This window comes from Bidens hawaiensis, unplaced genomic scaffold (genome assembly GCF_021521415.1).
Source record: "Bidens hawaiensis isolate Kalapana, Puna unplaced genomic scaffold, B.hawaiensis_p1.1 tig00000512_1, whole genome shotgun sequence".
Lineage (NCBI taxonomy): Eukaryota > Viridiplantae > Streptophyta > Magnoliopsida > Asterales > Asteraceae > Bidens > Bidens hawaiensis.
In genome coordinates, this window is record NW_027491033.1 from 5,217,540 (window position 1) to 5,232,791 (window position 15,252).

Sequence of the window (15,252 nt, forward strand, 5' to 3'; positions counted from 1 at the left end):
CCTTACTTGGACATGTTTATCACTTTAATTTTCTTCAATATTTTGTGCAATGGTTAATGTATGTATAAAGAAAGATTCAAATTTTATATAAATATGTCTAGTAGTGGGTGGTTACTCATGTAAATAGATGTATTGAGGTAATTACATGTGATGAAAAGTAACCGTTTTTTAATTCATCTTTATCGAACGACCAATATTCAATCTTAAATCTTATCGGACGGCTCGAAATGTTATGGTGGGTAAAAACTAAAAAGCAAGGGGTTTAGCAGCTTCATTCTTGTTCTTTTATAGGCCATCAAAAGTACACAAAACTTACTCAAATCGACCAAACAAACAAGCAAGCAGACCAAGAAAACCCTTCATATTTAACAACAAAGCCCGCTCAAATCACGAAAACCACTCAATTTCACAGCAGCAGATGGATCGAATTGACACCGTGACAGAATTACCGTTCCGAATCGGATTCACCGGTCACACCGGTCATCTTCGAATCGAGCCATTACCTTCTGTTCAACAATCCACACCTGTTAACTCGCTACCGGACTTCATACTCGTTAGTCGTTTCCATCAATCTCATTCTGCTTTATATATATTTTTTTATAATTTAGTTTAATTTGACCTAAAATTGGACCTGAATTTTCGAATAAGCATAAGTTATAACCTAATGTAGTATTGTTGCTCGCTATAAGTGGCTTTTGATTGTTTGAGGTTTAGGTTTTGAGTTTAGGTGTAATGTTAGGTTACGGTTGCAGAAGTCGCTAGGCGCCTATGCAGTTAATGTGGTAAAAAAGTGAATATCAGTCAGGGACTAATATTTGAGATACCGGTTATCGGATATTGGTAATTTTAATATTATGCAAAATTTATGTATATAAATTTATAAAAACGTAAACATATATAATATTAATGGTAATATCAAAACTCAAAAATGTCAATATTTGAAACATGATCAAATTGTAAGCCATGAAATTTTCCTCCGAGTCCACATCAACCAAGGCATCCAAAATATAGGTCAAATATCAGTGAATATCGCTAATAATATTGTTACCGATATTTGAATCGATATTTCACTTGGGGACCAATGATCGATATATCGCCGATATTAACTGCATAGTTAGGTGATGCAGGGAGTTGCGAGTACTCAGTCTAGTCGAGGAGTACTCGAGAATTACTCGCCGAGTACTCGGCCTAGGCGTGGAGTACTCGGGGATTAATCGTCAAGTACTCAGCGCCTAGGTGCGATTTTTGCAACCATGAAAATAACCTTATGATGTTTAGTTTTGAATTTGTAAAGTTTGGCTTGTAATGCTATGTGTATATTTTTGTAGCCTCCTGCATTTGCTAAGGAGACACCGGAATCGATCACGAAGTTTGTTGAAGAAAAGTATCTTCTTCCAAGACTGGATGAAGATGAATTTTGTGCTGAAAAGAGTGGAAGGCAATGGGAGTTTGACTGGTTTGACCAAGCAAAAGTTGACCTAGAGCCGACAATGCCACGCACAGTTGTGGTGCCTGCGTGGGAGTTACCTTTTAGACGTTCGTCGGATGCTAAGAAATGGGAACCTGCATCCGTGCAGGTGACTAATGTTGTTGTTATCATTATTGTTTCTAGGGTTTGTGATTCTGGTTATGGTTATGCTTATTTGGTATTTAAAGAAATGTTAAGATTACTTATCTACTCCTCTTTCACATTTTCGTGGTTTGTAATACTACTGTTAAGAGGAGATCTTACTACAGGTATTGTATACGATAACTTTTTAAGAAAGATATTAACGAAATTAATAATTAGGTTCTTATAGACTTATAGTTAATAAAAGATAAACTGCCATATTTTTTAGGTGTGAATGGTTTGGAAGCATTTAAGAGTGTTCATTTTGTCATTTTAACAATTAGTTCCTTATATATTAGGAAATTGCCTAACACTTAAGTATGTGACTATATAATTTTTTTTACTCAAATATGTTATTATATGATTATTACAACTTCAAACATGATCAATCCAAAAACTACCCCCGTGCTACATGTTTCATCACACCTTATTATTTGTTTGTGATTATTCAACATCACATAATTAATTTCTTAACGAATATGCGAACTCATAAAAAAATATTGCATACATGAAATGAAATCTTATTGTAGTGTATAATAGAAAGCTTGTTGTAGTGTAAAGTTAAAAGCTTGTAATTGTATTTCATCATTTGGTAACTATTTGCTATGTTAGTGCATAGATTGGATATCTTGAGTATGCCACACACTGCATGCAATATGAAAAGCCATTATTATTTTAGATATTCACATCGATGCCTATATATTTTACTATGCATACATTATTTGGTAGAACAATGTTTACGCATAATGCATGTCCCCAATTGTTGAATGGCCAACTCAAAATATAGAAATTTGCAATATTTTCATTGACTTAATGAATGATTTTTCATAGCAAAGAGAATCCTAAATTTCTATATTTGAAATGTTTCTTTCTTTGAAGTGAGATAATGGGAACCTTTGGGGCTTTGGTTTTCGTTGAGTTGATTTATTATGTTGACTTTTAGGTTGATGTGTCTGAACTAATGGTAGAAGCAGATAATTCAATTGGTGTGCGGATTAGCGGACCTCCAAAGGATTTTGTGAAGGGAAGCATTAACAACCGCCCGTTTCGTCCTGGTGGTTTGGATGATTCTCAATCCGCAGGAAGGACGTTTCCTGATGGTGCTTCAAATGGTGAATGGGTACAAGAACTCCTTGTTGGTGGTCCCGCTCAAGTCGTCCCTCCTATCTTTAAACAAGGAATGAAGCTCGGAGACCTCAAGGTTTTATACTTTATAATATTAAAGGCGGTCTATTTACTTTTAACAAGTCAAAGTGTTTCTTTAATGTATAGAACCTTTTAAATCATTTTATTCAGGTAAATTAAACATTATTGAAATCATATACATTTTGTAATTATTATTAGCATTAGTTATCTATGGACAAAAGGCTAAACCAAATTGACCTGATTCATATTAAAATTACCCATATTGACTTAGTTTTGACCCGCTATGCAATCCGCTCATCTTGCCACAAAAAAAATTAATTTTTTGATTTTATTTAAACTTTTGAAGGGTCATTCGTGTTCCTGGATCTTTTGTGAAGATCAAAGCTTGCCTAACTCCAAGGCAACACCCGAGGTAATGCTTGTCATGATTCTTGTTTTCACGTGGTGGAATGATGTTACTATTAGTAGCATACAATTACCTTTTTATAGATTTAAAAGCGATTAAGACATATAACTAAACAAAGTACTACAATAATAGAGCCTTTGAAACTGTTACGAATAAATGTTTTTTATTTTAATTTTGATGCACTGATTATATTTCAAGTCTCTTAAAATCGAATTTTAGATTTCCTTTTTGGGCGGATGGACTGATTATATTTCAAGTTAATAGTTTGTTACATCTGCAGAGTACTTTATCTGTTCAGTTTGATGATTTATTTAAAAGAGCTTGGGAAGATGATGTTACAGAAGTACCGATCGATGGTATGCCTGATTCAACTTACTTTTTACTTTTTGACTTTCAGAAATCAGAATAGATATCTTTTTGTTTATTTCTGATGAAAATGAGAAATACGAACATTGTTTTTGAGGTTATAAAGATAAATAGAGGTTGTGATTTCGACCAAATCACTTATCTATGGTTCAGGTCATGTTTTATCTCTAATGGGTCGAGTGGGTTCAATAAAAACATAGTTAAAATGGAAAAAAAAGGTCAAACAAGTTGAAAGTCACCCAAAGTGTATGTTTAACCTCCTAAATCATTTTACTTAGATAAAGCTTATTATTAGATGTAGGATTGTAGTTCTGTACTAACAATAGCTGTTCTGAGTTCTGACTCGTTATCCAACCCACATCACCTGCATGTTTTTCCACCTCTTAAAATTTGCTAGTTTTATCTTAGAAAACAGGCAATATATGTATATAAAACTAAAACTGTGCTCCAAGTTCGGTAGGTTAATAACATTATTGCTTGTGTAGGAGATACATCCGATCTACAAATTAATGTAATCGAGGCGGGTTCCCCAAGATCCATTACATCTACAGAAGCTGAAAACAAGCCAGAAGTTTCAAATGACTCTGAATCATCTGTTATAGATCAGATTCTGTCAACAACTGGATCTGGAGGATTGACTAAAGATTTGGATGAGTCGGGTGACAGTGGTCAAGAAAAGTCAAAGGATGCAAAAGTATAATCAAATGCTTAAAAAAAATATTTTTTGTGTTGATGTTTTCGCTTAATGGATTGGTTTTGTAGGTCTGGGCTGTTACTGGGGGTAGTGATGGCATTGCAGATCATTTTGATGAACTTGTTCCTGACATGGCATTAGATTTCCCTTTTGAACTAGATGCATTCCAAAAAGAGGTATAAGTAGTTCAGTTTTACATTTCCATTCATTTTTTATTTATTTAGTTACCATTTTAAAACAAAAAGGTATCTTTTTGGGGTATGATCACAGGCTATATATTATCTTGAGAAAGGGGAATCAGTGTTTGTGGCAGCTCATACATCAGCAGGAAAGACAGTTGTTGCAGAGTACGCATTTGCACTAGCATCTAAAGTATGGTATCTCTCTGTATTCAGTGCCTCAAGAGTAGTTTTGTAATTTTAATTAATGATTGTTTAATGCAGCATTGCACACGAGCTGTTTATACTGCTCCCATAAAAACAATCAGCAACCAAAAGTACAGGGACTTCTCTGGAAAATTTGATGTTGGGCTTCTCACAGGGGATGTTAGCTTGAGGCCTGAGGCTTCATGCCTCATCATGACAACTGAGATTTTAAGATCAATGCTTTATAGAGGTGCTGACATCATACGTGATATTGAATGGGTAAACTCACTTTTCATCTTGTAGCTTATTTCTTAAGCAGCTTTAATGGGTTTTGTTCAAAATCGGTAATTTTTTTAACCAGCCAGAATGAGAAATTAGTTGACCAACCATCACTTTTGATCCAATTTTTGGACTTCATTAATAACTAATGTAATTAATTTGACTAACAAAAGAATGCTGTTAATAATAATAATTTTTTAGATCGATATAGAAGGTTGTAACAATTTGGATACACTCGGGAAACTTTCGAACGGTTTGACCTGCTTTAGTTTTTTCTAAGTTTTAAATACTTGGCCTATTTTTATAGTTGTTTCTTTGTGGGTTTCTTACCGTTTTTAAAATTTAGCTGTGAGCTAATTTGTATTAATTCATGGTGAGTAGGTTATATTTGATGAAGTACATTATGTAAATGATGTTGAAAGAGGGGTTGTTTGGGAAGAGGTTATCATAATGCTCCCAAGGCATATCAATTTCGTTCTCCTCTCTGCCACGGTAAATCTTTTTACATTTTACACGTTCTAAGAGTTTCTGTAGATAATTATGAATATATTATTTAAAATTCTTTTACTGTATTTGCAGGTACCTAATACAGTTGAGTTTGCCGATTGGATTGGTAGAACAAAACAAAAGCAAATCCGTGTAACTGGGTAGGTTTCCCTGTTTAAATTGATTTAACGATAATTACTAATCAGATAATTATTTATTTATATAATTTTTGACAGGACGACAAAAAGGCCCGTTCCATTAGAGCACTGTCTTTTTTATTCTGGAGAAGTGTACAAAATCTGTGAACAGGAGAAATTCATATCACAGGGATTAAGAGCTGCTAAAGATGCCCATAAGCGAAAAACTATGACTACAGGTGTCAGTGGCTACGGACCACTTGCTCCAGCTCATACTCAAAAACCCAACACTGGTTTCGTGAGGGGCAAACCAAACTCAAGCAAACAAACCGGGCCCCAAAACTTTGTTGGTACAGGTCGGGCCCACCAAGGAAATAACAATTGGGGCTCGAGAGTTTCTGAAAAATCTGTGTGGCTGTCTCTGATTAATAAGTTGTCAAAGATGTCCCTTTTACCTGTATGTCACAATATAATTTTGTTTTTGTTAATTTAACAAGTAGTTTGAATTACAAGATCTTGCTTGCTTTTGTAGGTGGTGATATTTTGTTTCTCAAAGAATCGTTGTGACAAATCAGCTGATAATCTGCGTGAAACCGACCTCACGAGTCGATCTGAAAAAAGCGAGATTCGTGTTTTCTGCGACAAGGCGTTTTCTCGTCTAAAGGGATCTGATAGGAATCTTCCGCAGGTAATATTTTTGAGTCAATGCAATTAGGGTTGACTGGAACTGAAGAACTGAGTTCAACAGTTTCTCAACATTTCATTCTTTTTTCTAAAACTGTTTATTTTGTTTTTTAAACTTTAAAAAGCACTGTTTCAGCTTCATATCTTTCAAATAAAACAAAATTGGTACCATCGACTTGCTTCTTTTTTTTTTTTTGTGAATTTTTTGTACATGAAATTTTGTAGAATTAAAGGTTGTGTTTTGTTGATGCACAACTAATAGATTGTGAGAGTCCAAGGCCTTCTTCATAGAGGGATTGGTGTACATCATGCTGGTTTACTCCCAATAGTCAAAGAAGTAGTTGAAATGCTTTTCTGTCGTGGTGTTATTAAGGCAAGTTACTTTCTTTCATTTTTTCTTTTCTGTCGTGGTGTTATTCATTTATTCACTATCTGTGTTCTTAATTCTGTAGATTTTATTTTCAACCGAGACATTTGCAATGGGAGTTAACGCACCAGCTAGAACAGTGAGTCACGATAGCAAATTTAGTAATTGTTTTTCACTTTTATTTATTAGTTAACTGAGCATTGAAAGCTTTATTATTGGTGGCAGGTTGTATTTGATAGTGTAAGGAAATTTGATGGAAAAGAATTTAGACAGTTATTAGCAGGAGAATACACACAGATGGCGGGGCGTGCTGGTAGGAGAGGACTTGATAAGATTGGGAGTGTTCTTGTGATGTGTCGGGATGAGATTCCAGATGAATCTGATTTGAAGAGTCTTATAACCGGAAGTGCAACCAGGCTTGAATCTCAGTTTCGTTTAACCTATATCATGATTATGCATCTACTTCGTGTTGAAGAATTAAAGGTACACACATGATCACTTAGTTAACCGACAAATATTCCTGCTTCTATTTTTTGGTTAGTTAAATAGATACAATCGTTTATTATAGGCGGTGTTTGAATGTGTGTTTTGAAAGTGATTATGTGTTTTTGAGTAATTAGAAGACTGTGTTTGGATGTGCTTATGATATTTGAGTGTTTTACAAACATTTAAGGGATACTACTATATACCCTCTTTAAAACTTGGTTTAAAATCATATTTACTCAACAAGAAATCATAATATTAAATATACCCATTTTTAAATTATGACATTTGAACCCATTCCATAAAACTTGCAATAAGGTATGAGAGCTTGGACTCTTAAGGAAAATAGAAGGGTATAACGGTAATATCATATATTGTATTTAATGAAACCGTTAAATATAAAATTGCAAGTATTTTGAATGGGAATATTTGATATTAGTTTTTTGGTTTGGTAAATATGGTATTATGCAAGTTTTCAAGGGTATGAAGTTGCTTCAATAATTAAACAGATAGAATGACCAGAAAGGATATTAATGTGACAGACGTTTTGTGAATAGGTTAATTTGACCCTAAGTCCTAGGTTATTTGAAAGTTGAAACTTTTGTGCTCTAATCTGAAACAGCAGCACTTTTGCAAGCTTAAAAACTGATTATTGTGAATTCAAGTTGCAATAAACAGATACCCAAAAGGCATTGGTTTAATTTAAACAACCGATTATTGATAAAATTAATATCATCAATTCATCGGTTTAATTTAATCAACCGATTGTCTGATTTAAGCTCTTTAAAATGCAATATTTAATTTGGGAAGGCATGTCATGTATTAAAACATAGTACACGTTTTATGTTTTTCAGTTTTTTTTTAAGTTAATTATCTAATATTGGGGTAAATATTTAGGTGGAGGACATGCTGAAAAGAAGTTTTGCTGAATTTCATGCTCAGAAAAAACTACCAGAGCAACAGCAATTGCTGATGCGAAAGCTTGCTCAGCCTATAAAATCTATTGAGTAAACACATTTTGGATTTCTCATCTTCATATGTTTATCACAATTCTTTATGCGTTAGTAAATATGTTGTTTTATTTATGGGTAGCTGCATAAAAGGTGAGCCGGCAATAGAGGAATACTACGAGTGGTACTTGGAGGCTGAGATGTATAGCAACCAAATAACTGAGGCGGTCTTGCAGTCTTCAGTTTCTCAGCCTTTTCTTTCGCCAGGAAGACTTGTCATTGTCAAATCCCAATCTGTGAGTTCATCGTTATCTTACGTACTTTATAAATACCATTTTTTATTCACCATCATCAAACCTGGGTGAATATGTCTACGAAAGAGACAAAAAGAAAAGTCAAATTACCTTTATACCCCTGAATTCATCTAAGGTGCTGCTTGTTTTTTCTGAAAAAGGTCTGCACTGCCTCTTTTGTCTGCGCCGCGCAGACATTGCTATCTGCAGACTGTTTGTTTTCTCAAAGACTTTTCATTAAAAACCGTCTGCCCAAGCTCTTCTTGGTGCAGACTTGGCCCATCCACTTTTGAGATCTTATAAGGTCTGCAGAAGGTTATAATATTATCTTTTTGAACATAATATTTTACCCTAAAGCAAGTTTCTTTGTATTTTCATCTTTGTTGTATATTTTTATATGTAAGTAGAAGAGGAATTGTTCTCAACTTTCACAATTCACATTCAACATTGTTTTAAGCACATCTCTCAAATAACATTATTTATGCAAAGTACGAAACGCGTGATTTAAAAAAAAAATTATTGTGGTTTTATAAATATTATTTTAGTGTTGTTTGACTATTATTTAAATCTCTATGTTGAAGGACATTTTTTATTTGAATTTCAGCTTATTTAAAAAATTATGTTTGATTTTAGCAGTCTGTTGATGTTAAAAAACAAACAGTCTTCTTTTTGCAGACTGCAGAGGTTTGGTCCACCTCTTCTGCTACAGATGCATGCAGATGTGGTCCGCAGACTGCAAACATTTTACCTCTGAAAAAACAAACAACACCTTAGTCATTAATCAAATTCTTTTGTGCACAAAATTCAAGATCTATCTTAGCCCTAGATTAAAAGATGAGGTGTTTTTATCTAAAGGTCAAATCTTTTAATGATAAAGGTATAGAACCTATGGGTGGTTAAAATTCAGTCAAAGTGGCTATAAGCTTGAACTTATTAATTGCATAACTCAAACACATTACATTATAATTTCAGTTATTGTTTTTGAAAAATGATAAAAGGAAGCAATGGTGGGTCAACCCAACCCAATTCAATCCACTGCTGACAATATGCTTATAAAAACATTGTAATTGCAGGGCCAGGACCACTTACTTGGGGTGATCTTAAAATCGCCCTCTTCTGCTAACAAACAGTATATCGTTATGGTGCTTACACCATCTTTACCATCAACATTACAAGGCAGTGATGACCAACAAAAGAAATCAAATGCTGGTCTTCAAATATTAATGCCAAAATCGAAACGCGGTATGGATGATGATTATTATTACTCTTCTTCCACTGCACGGAAGGTGTCAGGTGTTGTTAAAATTAAACTGGCCCATTGTGGCACAGCTGCTGGTGCTAATTATGAAGTCAGAGAAACCGACACTAAAGAATTCTTGTCTATTTGCAATGCCAAAATCAAGATTGATCAAGTTGGCCTTCTAGAAGATGACAGCACTGCAGCTTATTCTAAAACCGTTGATAGTTTGTTAAATCAAAAAGTTGATGGAAATAAGTACCCTCCAGCCCTTGATCCAGTTAAAGGTATTGGGTTCGTTTAAATTTAACCAAACAAACGATCAAACACGAACAATTAAACACATGGGGTTTTCTTGTTCGTGTTCATTCGTTAAGAAAACGAAGATGTTCGTGTTCGCGCTCATTAGCAGTATAAATGAATGGTTTATGAATGTAAACGAACGAACTAAACTGAGTCTAAACTAACTAAAAGTAAATGTGAAGAACAATGTGTCTAAACTAAGTTATAGGCCTAAAAAGTTACTAAAAGTAGACCAAGTTGTGACGAGCCTAAAAAATTCAAATGAATATATTAACGAACGTAAACTATTGAACATAAATAAACACAAATAAACGAACGTGAACGAGTTGAGATGAAGGAATGTAAATGAGCTTTTACGGAGATAAACTAACGAGGCATGTGTTCATGTTCATTCGTTTAAATAAATGATTGGAAACTTTTGTTCATGTTCATTTGTTTATTAAATAAACGAAAATAAACAAACTTCCGGCTGAAAGGTTCACGAACAGCTCGTTAAACATTTGGTTCGTTTACAGGCCTAATTTTAGGTAGTGTTGCTTTGACTTCCTACTTTTTTGGTAATCGAATTTGTATGCCAGATTTGAAGCTGAAAGATGTGAGTTTAGTGGAAGCATACTACAAATGGAACAATTTATTACAAAAAATGTCACAAAGCAAGTGCCATAATTGTATTAAGTTGGAAGAACACATCAAATTTGCTAGGGAGATAAAGAAGTATAGAGATGAAGTTAACACACTCAAATTTCAAATGTCGGATGAAGCACTTCAACAGATGCCTGATTTTCAGGGTCGTGTATGTGACAGCACCCTCGTTTTCTTTTCTTTTGTTTTTTTATTATGCATTGTTTAGTTATATCATTTATGTTTTTGGAATTTAGATTGATGTGTTGAAGGAGCTCAGGTGTATAGATAGTGATCTTGTGGTTGAGATTAAAGGGAGAGTTGCTTGTGAGATGAATTCAGGTGAAGAGTTGATATGTACAGAATGCTTATTTGATAATCAGTTTGATGATTTGGAACCAGAAGAAGCCGTGGCTTTGATGTCGGCTTTTGTGTTTCAGCAGAGGAATGCTTCTGAGCCTTCACTTACTCCCAGACTTGCAAAAGCCAGAGATAGGTCAATTTTATATTTTTATTTGTTTTTCTTAAAACATATTTGTATATTTGTCGTTACGTTATGTATTTATTTTTGTGAGTAGGTTGTATGACACTGCCATCAAACTTGGGAATATTCAAGCAAAATTCAAAATACAAATCGAGCCCGAGGAGTATGCACGAGAGAATCTCAAGTTTGGACTTGTTGAGGTCGTTTATGAGTGGGCAAAGGTCTCTCTTTCTCTCTCGCACACAAACAAAGTGTTTAACAGTAACCATGTTTCTTAATTGTTCAACTCAGGGGTGTTCATGAAACCGAAAAAACCAACCTGTAACTGAAAAACCAAAATTTGGTTTTATGTCTTTGTAAAAACCAAAAGTTGGTTTGGTTTCGGTTTCGTGTTTAATTAAAACCCAAAAATTTGAACTGAACCGAGTTTATGTGTTTTCATTTTTTTATTTTAAATAATAAAGAATATATAAGAGTTTTATAATCAGTGCAACCCAAATTTTTTTACCCCAAATGTATGATAATCAATTAATCATTAGTTAACAAAAAGATTTAGTCTCAAAATTTTAGGCCCAAATACATTTTTTGGGCCATTTTGTTTTCTGCAAAAAAATTTCAGGCCCAATTGCCCAAATGATAAAACCGAAACCAAACGGTTATCTCAAAAAACCGAGTTTGTTGTTCTTGGTTCACTTTGAACCCAAAACCGACCCTACCTTCATTAATTTTACTCAATATTTTCAAAATTTTACAGCTAAGTAACCTAAATAGAACAAGTGTGAAACTTGGTTATTATTTAGCAGTTTTTATTTTCAATTGTAATGTGAAGTGACATTGTAATGTGAAGCAATAATCAAGTTTCATAATTGTTCTATTTTGGTCACTCGGTTTAAGCAGAATGAAACAGTATTAAAACTTGGTTATTAATATTTAAAGTAGAAAAAACTTAGCACATGTTAAAACAATATTGAAACTTGATTACCAAAGCCTAGATGTATTTAATATATATTGAGATGAATGTTTTGTGTTATGCAGGGAACTCCGTTTGCCGATATATGTGATCTCACGGATGTCCCTGAAGGGCTTATTGTAAGGACAATCGTACGGTTGGATGAAACATGTCGTGAGTTCAGAAACGCTGCAGCAATCATGGGCAACTCGGCGTTGTACAAGAAAATGGAAGTTGCTTCAAATGCAATCAAACGTGATATTGTTTTTGCAGCTAGCTTGTACATTACTGGCTTGTAATAGCAAAATGAGTTTTTATGATTGTACATTAGGTCAAACAAGTCTTTTCTCAGCCTTTGATATTTAGCTAGTGGTTGATGCATTAGAACTCGAAACGCACATTTTTTTTTATCTTCTTCAGTAAAATCTTTGTAACTTGATTTTGCGGTTTATGACACACTGTCTTTTATCTGTTTTGTTAATCGTGAAAGCCGATTTAAACATTCAGATTTATTATATTGTAAAATCAAAGTAGGATTATGGGGTGTCTAGCTCTATTGATTTACAAATTATACCAATGCTCTACTTTCGTCGTGCCAATTGACGATTTTACATGCATTAACATAGACCACCATTGTTTAGTGCAAGTCACACCAACGCCATTTCTTGTTAACTAAATAAGTAATTCACCATAACTTGTTTAAGATATATGGCTTACCATGTGTCAATGGGATAACCTCATACAACAAAGAGGAATTTACCACTCGTGGACAATTCATCTTCATTCTCCTATGTGAATTACCATGTCGCGATGGGTAAAACACATACAAAGACGAGGATTCCATAACTAAGTTGACATTTTATCCTCGTTGTCCAAACTTACCTACTGAAATGTGATACTGTTAACAAAGAGGTGATATATTAATTCCGAGACCACCAATTCCAACATTTAAATTCATCACAAAACAACCACCAGGGACAAAATATAAGGAGGTTTGATTGGGAAGGAAAGCAATAACGATAATGAACACAAATTATTACTTTTTAGTTTTATATCATATGTTTCCATTAAGGGTCAAGTTTATGGAAAGTTTATAGATGTAATTGTTGACTGAATGGGAACCTCACAGAAATCAATCCCTCATTAACTGATAGATTAGCAATAATGCTTTCTCGACAATAAAAAAAAATTACCTATGAGTTCTACGACAATAATGCTTTCTGGACAAACATGCGATTTTTTGAAATAACAGTAATTGTAAAAACATTTCATTTTTTTCAGATTATCAAATGGAAATTCATTGGTAATTTCTGAGGGACTTTTCTCTCAGTAAACGCTCATCAGTGATACTCATTTGTTTAGTAGTACACTTTTACTACACTTATTTTTTTTCCACAAATTTAGAAAGTGATAACATTATTCTTATTTCATGTTATTACTACAAAACAAGACTTTCACCAACGTATACATCCATCGGGAAACCTTAGATGCACGGGTATATGTCAGTGATACTTTTTTAGAATAAATGATTTGAGTAATGATTCTATTGATGCATGTACCTACAAATTCTCAACAATTTAGTCGATATTGGAGCTAAGTCGATGTTTACAAGTGATTACTAATGGACAGACCTTTACTAGTGTCTTTTTCTCAAAAGTTTACCAATGACTAAGTTTAGACGTCTGCGTGTGACTAATTAATCGCAAATCCATCAACACCTATTCTTTTTATTTGAAATAAAATAGTTTTAACATCCTAAAAAAAATTAAAATAATTAACTTGAATGAAGAAACATAAATATAGTATTTATCACTAAAATAATTTACATCCAATACATTATACACACTTAACACATTATTACACAAATAAAACTTATCAATCTAACAAACTAACAAGCCAAAGAATGACATAGGTAGAACACTTCTTCAAAGATAGCAAAGTTGCGATACTTTATTCAAATTTATTAAACAAACGAATATAAATGGACTATTACAAGTTCCGGTTTGTGATAGTTTTCTGTGCTGGATTGCAGCTAGTTATGTTTTGCTATGTTATAAGTCTGCTGTGCTGGTTAGTTGTATAATATAATACACAGTTTCTTTTCTCAAGTGTGCTACTTTTACAATAAAACAGGACAAACAATACAATACAGCTCAAATCTCCAAAGTGTGTTGATAAATTTAAATACTTCATACAATATATTGAAACAATTACAAAGCATAAGCAAATAAGAACAGTAAAGAACTACAAAACAAACTAAAACAAATTATCATTCAAAAGCTTGTGAATCAACCATGAATCCATGAAGCAATTGGCAAAGCAAACAGAACTCGATTATGATGATACACAATACTTCTAATATCGAAACCTTGCCACCCAACCAAATGACCGGAATCGATGAAGAAAGATTGTAACTCGGGTACATTTGTTTCTCGGTCGCCTATATAACATACTACCATGATACGGGATACCGGCAAACCTTGAACAACAACAATGAAATGGCGCAAATCCACAACATATTAACACATACTACCAAAATTCTTTGAACACAACTGAAATACATTAATATAAAAACCATCCAAACTCGTTAAATTTATGGAAACCAAGTGAGAAATAAATTAGGATAAAACCATTATGAGGCTCAGATCTGTAAAGAATCAAACAAAAAGGATAAATCCGCCATGGCTGCATACTTACAAGTTGCCCCGCCAAGATGCGGATAATCTCACCTTCGCTCGATTTCACTCAGACAGACGCCTTAAAACTTATCATCATAGCCTCTTTCAAAGCATGTAACATGTTGTTCAATAATCTGGAGCTTAACCCATGACATTATATTCCAACAATGTTACGAGAGGGATGGTTAAAGTTTGATCGAAATCGTTAAGGTCCCAGGATCGAAACCTCACTCTAACTCAAGTCAGTTACAAACGCTGTTAAAATAATAATAATAATAATAACAACAATAATAATATTAGCTGTTAATCTGAGAAAATCATAAATTAGATGTGACTACCCGGATACTGAGAAAATCATGGGCAGATGTTTGACTTAGATAAGTCAAAATGGTTAGCCTCATTCCGTCTGAGTGAAAGTTAGGCTCAGATCTGCAAATATAAAACCAGACAAAGCGGATCGGACACCATCATGGCTGCAAGTGTTGCCACGCCAAGGTACGGACTGAGTTATCACACAGTGTCTGGTATAACTTATGCTCGGAAAATCAATTATTCGCAGAACTGGATCATCATCGCCTATAAAAAGGATATATATATAAATATATATGTATATAGATGTAGGGATAAGACTTAAGAGCATTCCCATCCGATCCTCAGCTTCACTTGACATTCATAAAAGGGCTATTTTGGTAATTTTCCCATTGTTGTTGTTAGG

The 15,252-nt window shown here is 33.8% G+C and overlaps 1 protein-coding gene across 1 annotated transcript; it reads left to right on the top strand.

Annotated features, from left to right (window-relative positions):
• The first annotated feature begins 323 nt into the window (after positions 1–323).
• Positions 324–12,232, top strand: LOC143634696 (DExH-box ATP-dependent RNA helicase DExH11-like). Its single transcript, XM_077102718.1, has 23 exons — positions 324–553; positions 1,329–1,577; positions 2,553–2,810; positions 3,102–3,167; positions 3,442–3,517; positions 4,013–4,221; positions 4,290–4,397; positions 4,492–4,593; positions 4,665–4,865; positions 5,247–5,357; positions 5,445–5,512; positions 5,588–5,945; positions 6,021–6,176; positions 6,435–6,545; positions 6,625–6,678; positions 6,765–7,022; positions 7,920–8,029; positions 8,115–8,268; positions 9,339–9,789; positions 10,384–10,598; positions 10,684–10,922; positions 11,005–11,131; positions 11,946–12,232. The coding sequence occupies exons 1-23, from the start codon at positions 419–421 to the stop codon at positions 12,156–12,158; spliced, it is 4,029 nt and encodes a 1,342-aa protein (XP_076958833.1). The 5' UTR covers positions 324–418; the 3' UTR covers positions 12,159–12,232.
• The last annotated feature ends 3,020 nt before the right edge of the window (positions 12,233–15,252 follow it).

What these genes read in the sequence shown, in the direction of transcription:
- LOC143634696 (XM_077102718.1), top strand. Translation starts at nt 419, where the DNA reads ATGGATCGAATTGACACCGTGACAGAATTACCGTTCCGAATCGGATTC. An exon ending in CAAAGATGTCCCTTTTACCT is followed by an intron (nt 5,946 to 6,020) that starts GTATGTCACAAT and finishes TTGCTTTTGTAG; the next exon opens with GTGGTGATATTTTGTTTCTC. An exon ending in TGCCTGATTTTCAGGGTCGT is followed by an intron (nt 10,599 to 10,683) that starts GTATGTGACAGC and finishes TTTGGAATTTAG; the next exon opens with ATTGATGTGTTGAAGGAGCT.